This window comes from Porites lutea, chromosome 4 (assembly GCF_958299795.1).
Source record: "Porites lutea chromosome 4, jaPorLute2.1, whole genome shotgun sequence".
NCBI lineage: Eukaryota > Metazoa > Cnidaria > Anthozoa > Scleractinia > Poritidae > Porites > Porites lutea.
In genome coordinates, this window is record NC_133204.1 from 7,093,447 (window position 1) to 7,104,273 (window position 10,827).

The 10,827-nt window shown below is 40.4% G+C and overlaps 1 protein-coding gene across 1 annotated transcript; it reads left to right on the forward strand.

Moving 5' to 3' along the window:
- The first annotated feature begins 1,633 nt into the window (after positions 1-1,633).
- Positions 1,634-8,772, forward strand: LOC140935529 (uncharacterized). The gene is made up of 4 exons (XM_073385088.1): positions 1,634-2,832; positions 4,411-4,933; positions 6,620-6,764; positions 7,568-8,772. The coding sequence occupies exons 1-4, from the start codon at positions 1,745-1,747 to the stop codon at positions 7,714-7,716; spliced, it is 1,905 nt and encodes a 634-aa protein (XP_073241189.1). The 5' UTR covers positions 1,634-1,744; the 3' UTR covers positions 7,717-8,772.
- Positions 8,773-10,827: the final 2,055 nt, after the last annotated feature.

Below are 10,827 nucleotides of genomic sequence, written 5' to 3' on the forward strand. Positions count from 1 at the left end.
ACTCTATGGAAAGGCCCGCCCACTTTTACCTCTGGTAATGATTTTATAAAGTTACCCCGGAGACCTTGCCAAACATCGGCACTTCGTAATTTGTTGTCGTTGTTGTTTGCTGTTTCCTCTATTAAAGAGATTTATTGTTGGCTAACCACAAACGCGTTCGTGACCATTTAACCGCTGATGGGGCCTCACGCGTTTTAACACCTTTTTATGTTTAGTTTATGTTCCCCTAATTGTTTTAACAATTTAAGGATTATGCTTCTGTATTCCGATTTTCAACTTAAGAAAAAATAAGCTTTTTATATTCAGTGGGAACAATTAAACCAACAGTGACGCCATGTAAATTCAAACCTTTCTTAATAGTCATATTCAATTCAATTCAATTCAATTCTTTATTCACACTATACAAGATATTTACATAAGTGTACATGGTAGGAAAATAAAGTAGCTACAAATAATAATTATAGTTAGTATATACACACTCAGTGATCTTGGCAATTCAAGCAATCTGATTGGTTAGCTATCTCGGACTATGACGTTATATTCACCGCGCTAGGCGGTGAATATAAAGCCGAACAAAATCGCTGTCGTGAACTGGGTGTTTTGCCAAAGTTTCAAAGTAAAACCTTTTTGAAAATACACGAATATCCAAGTGCTGATGACTTTGAAGGCAAGAAAAGACTTCATGGTGTTTAAACAGCGTGATTTATTGTGAAGTGGTTTACTTTAGCTGACTTTTTGTACGCTCGAAGCTATGTTTACCACTTCAGAGGAAAACGAGGTCGCTTTGTCACTGTTTTGTGATTTCGGGATTTTCTCGCAAGACCAATTTTACCTATAAATAGAAGTTAATTTATGGAGAAGAGAGGAAGGCAAATATTTTCGAAAATTGTACGTGCCAGCAAGTTAACAAGGCAAAGATTTTTGGACATAAACAACGCTCACCTTGATCGCAGCCGCTGTTGACAGCATTTGCAAGAAGCGACGAAGAAAACTTTCTCATTCACGGTGAGTTGACAGAAACAAATAAAGCTCTAGATACTTTTCTTCTCAGAATTGGGTAGTAATTTAAATTTTCGGCGTTTTCTTTTAAACCGTTGATGCTTAAGCTTACAAAACTCGATACAAAAGGATTAAAACTATCATTTGCCATGTTTGAAGATACTGTAAAGATCTAACTTTTGCGCATCCACTGTTTACGGCTTCGTGTTCACGCATGAATTTTCACCCGTCAATCAAACTAATGGTTTTTTAATGGTTTCCTTTCTGATTCTGTTGAGATCACTTCGTGTGAATATACTAAAACAATTATTCACCTCAGGCTCAGTTAATATTGTTGAATAATCCCCTCGACTTCGTCTCGGGGATTATTCAACAATATTAACTTCGCCTTCGGCGAATAATTGTTAATTATAACACACGTTTCTTTAAAATTTTGTTATAGTTCTTTCTCCTATGTATACTTAATATAAATTTAACGCTGTATTTCACGATCTGACAATTGAGCTGTCGAAATATTATATGTCTTTTAGTATAATGACCACCCCGGAATTACGCATTTATACGCAGACTTCCTTAGCAAACAGTACGCCGCACTTTTTTTTCTGCTGTTTGTTTTTTTTTAGATCGTAGAAGGAAATGTGTTATGTTGAGTTGTGAAACATAATGATCGTATTCGGACTCAAGCCTGTAAGTTAGTCAAACGCCACAGTAACTTCTGTTCCTTTTTAAACTCATCTCAGGACATATGGCTTCTTGGCAGAGTTTTTTGATACTTTCTCGAAAAAGGTATCTCAAGCGGTACTTCGCCATAATTACGCTTTTAGGAAGTCTGTCTTTCATATTTCTTTACATACGATACACGCATTCTGAAACACTCAACTTTTCCTCCGAGTCATTTCCTAATAATATTTTGAAGTACGAAAAAGCAGAAGGAGGAATCTCGTTTTCTGTACAAAATTTTTCTACAGTCGACACGAACCACGGAATGGTGAACGAACATGTCTGGTGGAATATATCTGAAACGGCCATGGGCGCGTTGCGAAACTGGCCGCATTCTGCAAACGTTCCGAACAAGCGTTCTTTCATAACGGACTTTCATAGCAGAACAGTCAACGATTCAACGAATAAAGGACAAAGAATTTTTGGTTTTATCCATCCGCAAGTTGATGGCAAGTACACGTTTGCTATCACATCAAGTGGCCCATCTGAGCTTTGGTTGAGTCCGAATGAGCACCCCGCCTGCAGCCAATTGATCGCATTTGTCTACTCTTCTGATGAATGGGCGTCCACCTTAAAAGAAGAATATAATAAATACCTTGGCCAAATATCAAGTAAAATCTCTCTTTACGCTGGCAAGAAATACTACATGGAGTCACTTGCAGTGAACAGGCAAAGTTCTGATGAAACCTTTGTCACGGTTCATTGGCTGAACACTTCTGCTTCAAAGAATTCGAACTTTAGAATTATTTTATCCAAGTATTTATCTCCTTTTTATGGCACCAATAGTTTGGAACGAAGTCCACGCCGGTGCAACAGCGGCACTGAAAGCAATTTGCAGGAACGATTTCTTCGTCTGCCCCTGATGAACAGAATGGAGTACATGACTTTATTTCAAACTTGCCCTTACAATCCCAGTTTCTTGGTGCGAAGAAAGCTCGAACGTTATCAGGGAGTTTGGCTGACAATGGGAAAGGAATCCCTTGTGTTTCCGCAAGACGATACCGATATGTCTAGCAAAGAACAAGTTAAGAAATGGGCATCACCCAATCCTGTAATAAACAAGAACAGAGTTGAGTGCATTGTAAACGAGTTTATGTCCATTTTACGGCAGAAGTAAGTGGCGTTACTTTCCTAAAAATTTGACTGATATTCAGGGGTAATTAGGGTGTATGTGTTTTTTCTTTGAAGTAGAACTTACCATAACGGCTCCAGCTCTTCAACCTTAACTATTTCCTCAAATTTTCCATTTTCTATTTTCTAACGATCATGAATCTTTAAAGGTGTTATACTAAGTAAGATGCACGGGTTAGTTCTCTTGTTTTTTAAATCCGGGTCCACGAGAGCACAGTAAGATGTTTTAATTTTAATTTTTTTTTGGTAGGAGGGAGGAGGGAGGGGGGGAGCCCAAGTTAGAAACTTACGTATGATGTCGAAATGGATTGTATACAAACAACCCCAGCTGCTTTATATACACACCTGTTCCGAATGTTTGCTAACTAACGCAGCGTTAGCACTGCGAAATTATTAAGAGTTATTTGAAACATAACAATCGACATTCGCGATAAGTTGATACCATCTTTGTATAACTATATTTACCATTGACGATCAAGTTCGAATCCCCCATACAATCTGCTAGGTTTTACCCCCCCTCCCCCTCTTCCCCAAATTTTTACGTACCAAGTAATTGTTTCCAAATGCAGTTGTCTGGAGAACTAAAAAATAATAGTCTACGCGAAAACGGAAATTGGGCGGCGAGCCGAGTGTGTTATGGAGGATTCAAAAATGGAAAAAAGGTTTTCGAAGACACTTGACACTGACTTAACAAGGTGAACTATGGTTTGGCGGAATTTTCAAATTGAACTTGTAACTACTGGTCTGAAAACTCAGGGAGGCAAACTAATCTCGATCCTTCAGAGACGCCGCGTGAACTTTGTCCAGCGGACTGGCAACATTGCGCGCTATAATACGGCACTATAAGAATCTATATATCGGTACACTATAGGAATCATATATGAGCTATCTACCCATTACACTATAGGAATCATATATGAAAAATCTACCCATTACAGACGTACTCGCCATTTTCACATAGACCATAATGCACCTTGTATCCATTGTTTCCATTTTCTATTGCGTATTATAGTCTGGTCCCAAGAGAAATCGAAGATAATGGTTACACAAAATTTAGGGTGGTAAACAAGGGGAATAATGGTCTATGTGAAAATGGTGAATAAAGGAAATCTAACGAGATGGTCAAACATTCACAACTCCAGACTCCAGTTGTCCAAAGGTGGATCAGACAATATTCCTCTAAGACTCCTCTAATGCTTATCCACTGGATGGTGATTTATCCGTTGGATGGTGCTATCCATCATTTGAAGACCCTCTTTGAACCACTACCACTAGCGCTACTCTCTAGATCCAGTAATATAGGAGCTGCTCGTAAGGTGTTTCCTCATTAGTCGCAGAAAACAATAACACATCATTGTTTCTCATTATTTTCGTATTGTTTCACGGTTAGGTTATCGAACCAATTGGCTTTTAGGGTTAGGAGAGCTGGTACATGACTCTAGATCGCTTGACTATAAGAACGGTCAAAAAGCGACCAAATGCTCTGCCCTGCCCCACCCTGATGTTCGTCTGTGTAAAACCAGTTATGTGCTGCTGTAATTTCATTTCTTCTTTTTTCAGTGACATTTTCTTAAAGAATATCAATAACGTGATTCAAAAACCGGATGACGAGAATGGTGATCGCTTCTTGCTGGATCTTGAAGTCGCTTTAAATTGCACCAATCAAACATTTAGGTTGACAGAACACGTTTACCAGATGAAAAAAAGTGGTAGCTTGTGTCTTCCTGAGGGAATGATTTGGAATAACAACGCCACAATTTATTTTATCATTCCTGTCAAGGAGCAAGGAAAATGGATACATCATTTCATCAAACAGGTCACTACTGCAAGTGTATTGACCGGTGATACTAATTTTCACGTCATTATTGCTGATTTTGAAAGCAAAGATATTGATATAGAAGAAGCATTCAACACATCACTTCTCAATAGGAGGCATACTGTTGTCCAATTACGAACTGGAAAATTTTATAAGACACTAGCTTTGAACAAGGCTGTTGAAGTCGTACCCAATGCGCATGACATAGTCTTCTTGTTCGACCTGCACATTGATGTACCCGGCAATATTATGGATAGTATTCGAAAAGTAAGTGTCTCAAAGTCTACGTTTGGGAATAAAATTACATGAATAGAAAGATGCGAGTGGATTGCTTGCATTTGCACATGGCCACTATTGCTACAATCTTGGACAAAACTGTTGAGAAAATTGCATACTTGGGGGGCATTTTTTCTGAACTTCGTAGCTGACCGATTCTTCCCTCCGCCCCTTCCCCTGGAAGCAGTGTTGTTGGGTCTTCAAAAGAAGGCCGGATCCCTAAGCATTTGTAGGAAGCAACTTTGAACTGGGGGAGGGGGTTTTCTTTACGCAAAGCCGTTGATTTGGAAATAGTTTTGTTGCGTTAGGTAGCGCGCGTTAATGAAAACATTTTCTCCAGTAGTTTTGTCCAGGATTGTAGCTAGAAGGCCTATTAGTCAGCTACTAATCAGGGGCACCCAACGACGATTTCCTCCTAAATAAATTGAAAACACTTTTTAGGCTATCTAGCCTAACCTGGGTAGTGAAATGTGAAAATTAAACTTCAGAAAATCGTAGGGAATTTATTAGATAAGCCTCGAAAATTGTACATGAATGGAACGATCACTTAGAAATTTTTAGCCGTCCTCAAGCAATAGAAAATTCTAGGCAATATTTGCTTCTCCGAACAGACAGACAGAAAGCCATCTTTGGGTGCCCCTGACTGATCTTGGTTCAAATTTTAATCCACCTGGTAACAAAGGTGAATAACAAAAACAAAACTCAGTTTAAGGACTAAACAATATTTTGAAAGTTTGTTGATGACATTTAGTCTAACTTTTTAATTTAACATGCTACGGATGATAACCCATACGGAGTAGAGTTTCTTCATTTTCCAGGGAAAATACTCTACTTGAAAAAGGGCAAGTGTACTAAAGTGGAAAAGGCCTCAACATAAGAGAGATTCTGTTTTCCTTAAAAACGTTAATCAATGCCCCAAAAAAACAGTTTGTGGAGCAAGTTATCAACAGGAAACGTGACAAATATAGGTTAGCAACAACTAAAAAATTGATTAATTCCTAGTTTTTAAACAGAAACGCTGCGCTCCCAGACGACATTCTCGTCCCGTCGTTTCTTTTGGTCGCATGATCTGGAAACGAGGGGTTAGGGTTAAGCAGAGTGGCTTTGGGGACGAAAATGCCCAGACGAGCACTTGCATTCCTTAGCATGCGCAGTAATACTCGCTGCCATGGTCTTAAGAGAAAATTCAAAGTTGTCCAGAAGTTTACCCTCTATTGTGGGGTACTTCTATCTATCTCACTAATAATTGTGGATATCTTTTACTTGTTAATGACGTTAGCCTGAGAAAACAGCCGACATTTGGTGACGCTACCACTAGTTTTCCCGCCAAATGACGTCTGAGAAACGAGCGTAGAAATTCCATACTGATGATGCGTCACTACCCAGATCTGGGTAGTGCTTCTGATTGGTTGAATCAAATTTCCGACGCGGTAGGACCAATCAGAAGCACTACCCAGATCTGGGTAGTGACACGTCATCAGTATGGAATTTCTCCGCTGGTTTCTCAGACGTCATTTGGCGGGGAAATCAGTGGTAGCGTCGACAAATGTCGGCTGTTTTCTCAGGCTATAATGACGTGAGTTGTCTCAAGTCTGTACACGGAGACCTAAACTTTCCTGAGCATACAATCGCACTAAACATTCATTCTGAAGCAGTGATGTATATATCATTTTACAGAACACCATAGCTGGTAGAATGGTGTATTTTCCTATAGTTGGTCGCCTTAATTGTAACAGTGATTCAAAGGAACATCGAGGGTTTTGGCAAATGGACGGGTTTGGTCTTATGGCGATTTACAAGTCAGACTGGACAAAATTAGGAGGTATGCAATATGTGAAACTAAAAACTGCAGCTTAAGTTATTTGGTCTGCTTCAATGATTTGGAGAAGACCAGGAGGGAGTCTTAAAAGTGACTCGTCTGAAGGGTGCAAGGCAAGATCCTGGGTGGTATCTTAACGAAAGTTTGAAGTGCTAGTTAGAATTAGAAGCGGGAACCACGATCGGAAAACATGTGCTGGTGCCAGTTTTCTTACATTTAACCGGTGGCTGAATTGCAAAAACCAAAAGTAATATTGGACGTCAGCATTACCGCTTGAGTGTATGTATGAACTCATCCCTAACCCTAACCCTAACCCTAACCACCGAGACCAATGAGGGCACATATAAGATAAACTACTAGGACACCGATGTAAAGAGCGTTTTCACATGACGTCACGGCGGCCATATTGGTATTGAAAAGCAATGAAACGGCGGCCATGCTGGTGTACCAAGACAACCCCGTCGGAATTGAACTCTTTTCTTATGTAAAAACTTTCTTTTGTTCCAATGAATTAGCAAAGATGCTGGCCACGTGAGTGAAAACGCTCTATATTTCCCCAGCGATTTGAAAAATGTCATAAGCTTTTTTATGTTCCCTTTTAATTAACGTGTAAGGGTGAATAAGACGAGGCCGAAGATCTATCATTACTCCGCAATGACATGCATGTACGATTTTAAGGGTATTACTGGTAATTGGATTAAATTACAAACGAGAAAAAAGAACCCTTTTACTTACCAGTTATTTTAAAAGTTGCTTCAATTTGTCTCTGATCTATTTGTTTGAAAAACTTATCTTTGCCCAATCAGGGATGAACACTCAAGACTACCAATACAAATGGGGCGGAGAAGACTGGGATCTAATCGATCGCGTCTTGATGATGTCACTTGAAGTTGAACGAATCAAGCACCCAGGCCTCTATCATCACTGCCATCCAAGACAAGGGATGTGGAATTAGGCTAGCCCACGTGACAAGGGTTTCCACTCGAATTAAAGCGCGAAACTGAGTTGGAAGTAGAGCAATAATGTTTGCTGCGAAGGCTAGAATTAGGCTGTCATATCCGGATAAGTCCCTTATGAGTATCTCAGATGTGACAGCCTGATTAATAATTATCTCCTTTCCCTTCTCTCACGTGTCTCCGCACGGTTCAAAGCATTCTGAAAATGGGGAAGGCGTGAGGAAATTTGAAAAAAGAAAGACAGTGAGGGGTGGGGTTGGTTCGTGCAATAAAAGCGTTCCCAACGCTGTCCTTCCTTCCTACCTTGTTGTTCTCGCTCCGCTTTCCTTTCGCACCACTCTCCAATATCTAGACACCTAGAACAGGCTAGCATGTCTCGCAACTAGCACTCACCCGCCTGAAAACCCACAAAACACCTGTTATTCGGGCTAACATTGTCACATCTGGGATAATCATAAGCTTACCTCGTCCCCGGGGCTTTTCCGCCTAAAAAAATGGAAAAACCCTGGGACGAGGTTGCTTATAAGCGACATATATGACGCATCTGTGATTTATTTCGTGATTTTATGAACGATGGACACCACAGTTTCGTGTTAATGGCAAGAGTTGGCCTTTTTTAATAAATTCATTGTCATTTTGAAAAAATGGGGAAAAATGCAGTGCAAGGAGCAACAGTTAAAAGCTATAAAGAAAATAGATAAAACAAAATTATGGTGAAAGTTATAGGAGAAAAAAATGATAGAATTGGCCTTACGTCAATTACACAATTTTTAAACTGAAAAATAGTGAACTGGTCAACGCCAAGTACCCTGTCTACACTGATGTCTGTAAGACTGTATGTCGCAATGGAAGCTCTATCATAATGGGCGGCCACTTCGCAATTTCTCGTTTCTCAGACGTCATTTGGCGGGGAAACCAGTGGTAGCGTCGCCAAATGTCGGCTGTTTTCTCAGGCTACATGACATCATCAAATGTTCAAATTAGAGAGTTATCGATCCTTCTGAGTTCTTACTTGTCTTACTTTCATAAAGTATTACAGCAGCTAAAAACTAATATTCATACCTGTGGCTGTGTATGACTCAATATCTTACCAGTGAAAACCTAACAGAAAAGGTGAAAGACCTTTCAAAGGTTTTGGCTAAAATTCAGTCCACCTGGCTGTGTCGCAAACTATTAAAGCACTAGTTGTAAAATTTTAGCGAGTCTATGGTTTGTTAGAGTTGTTTGCTATTTTCCTTAGCTGGATCTGATAGGTAGAGCTCTGATCACACCAAACTGCATCTTGTTAGAGCACAGAGAAGGGTTATACAATTTAGATCCCATGAAAAGTCTATTAAGTAGAGCCAAGAGACTATAAAGGGGACAGAGAGGGCATCCCCCATATACACCCTATTCCATAGGTAATTCGTCTCGAGTTATTTTTAACAACACAGATCTCAAGGGGGATTAGACAACAGCCAATCACATAGCGCGAATGTGTTCCGCGTGGATGACCCACGCTGAGAGCCACGCGTCCTTCACGAAATGACGCAGAACAAAATGGGGGAAGACGCGGAGAGCGATTTTGCTATTCCTTTTGTCGACTTAAACGACTACAGCGAGATTTCTGCGAAAGCTGTGTCAGCGAAACCGAAATTAAAAAAGAATCGCCCTTCCTCTCTTGTATAGAGCTAACAGTAGAGCAGGGAAATCCTTAACACACTGAATATTCTCTCAGGATCATTTATAATTTACAGTTTGAAGAGAGCAATTTCTGGTTTGATGTTTATTCTTTTCAGTCTTTATAGCGATGATTCCTACCCACTTACTTTGTCAATTGTAGGCGAACCCTCCTAAAGCTGAATTTCAAGGGACCATATTCAAGCTCAGAAAGAGAAATAAAATTTAGTCATTGCTTATTTACGTCCTCCAAAAAACGCGAAATTAGGCATTTTCACGTCGTTGTCGTGCAAAAACGGGAAAGAAATGAACAAAAAAGTGTGTTGCACGTGCGAAGTTGTTGTTTTGCTAATTAAACCTATTGTTTTTTTGACGTTCTAGTTGTCGTCCGCGTCGTTGGATCTTAAACTCCCTAAATTGTACAAACGACCGGTTTCAATAGACCGGCGAAATTTCTCATTTTATTAAAGCACTGAGGTTAGGACAACTTCGAGTTAAACTGATTTCACGGGTTGTCAAAGAGTCCAGCGATTCCTTTTTCCCAGGTGAGCGCCGACTCATTTCGCTTCAATATTCAGGAATGCTCTCGATCTTTTTACGCTTTCATTGCCTCTCGCCCGACATGTTTTGCACGGCGTTTGGTCATGCGAAACCTCCACGAAACATCCACGCCTCGCGCGAGGTAACTTTATCCCGATTCTAAAAATAACTCGAGACGAATTACCTGTGGAATAGGGTGTATATGGGGGATGCCCTCTCTGTCCCCTTTATAGTCTCTTGGTAGAGCTTGAACAAAAACAAACGTACAAACAGCATGAAAAATTCCTCATCGTTGTATAAGCATACTACACCAAAAACATTCGATGCATTGATGCCCTGGTAAACTGACAGCTGCATGGGCCAAAAAATTTCCTCTACAGAAAAGTCTAAGTAGTTCGTGAACAAGAACACATACAGCATGAATACATTGAATCCCTTTTTAGGCATGCTACATGACTACATTCCAGTGCATGCATACCGTAGTGTAACCGCTCCATAACGTCGCCCCATGTAAGGGAATCCGGATTCCCGAATCTGGGAAACGTTTGCTCTTGGAATCCTGAATCCCTGGCTTTGGAATCAGGAATACAACGCAAGGAATCCGGAATCTCACTTAAGATTGTAATCCAGAATCCAAGTTCCCATGACAAAGACTGGAATCCAGCACCTGGGAATCCGGAATCCACGGCGAGGAATTCAGAATCCAAGACTGCCTTGAATTCCCTTATATTGGGGTGAATAACGGGTTGTAACTGCCTCGTACCCAGACGTTCCTCTCTCGTTGGAAATGTGCGCGCAAAGAAAGGCAGTCTGTACCCTTCCCATGGTCCCTTGCGGTTCATCACAAGTCACTCGCGTTTCAATGAGAAAAACAAAGCGCCTGAGGAGGAGGCTGGGGTTGTAAGATTTTT

Excerpts from the sequence above, each read along its gene's own strand:
- LOC140935529 (XM_073385088.1), top strand. The coding sequence starts at position 1,745 with ATGGCTTCTTGGCAGAGTTTTTTGATACTTTCTCGAAAAAGGTATCTC. Across the intron at positions 2,833-4,410 it reads ATGTCCATTTTACGGCAGAA|TGACATTTTCTTAAAGAATA; the intron begins GTAAGTGGCGTT and ends TTCTTTTTTCAG. Across the intron at positions 6,765-7,567 it reads AGACTGGACAAAATTAGGAG|GGATGAACACTCAAGACTAC; the intron begins GTATGCAATATG and ends TTGCCCAATCAG.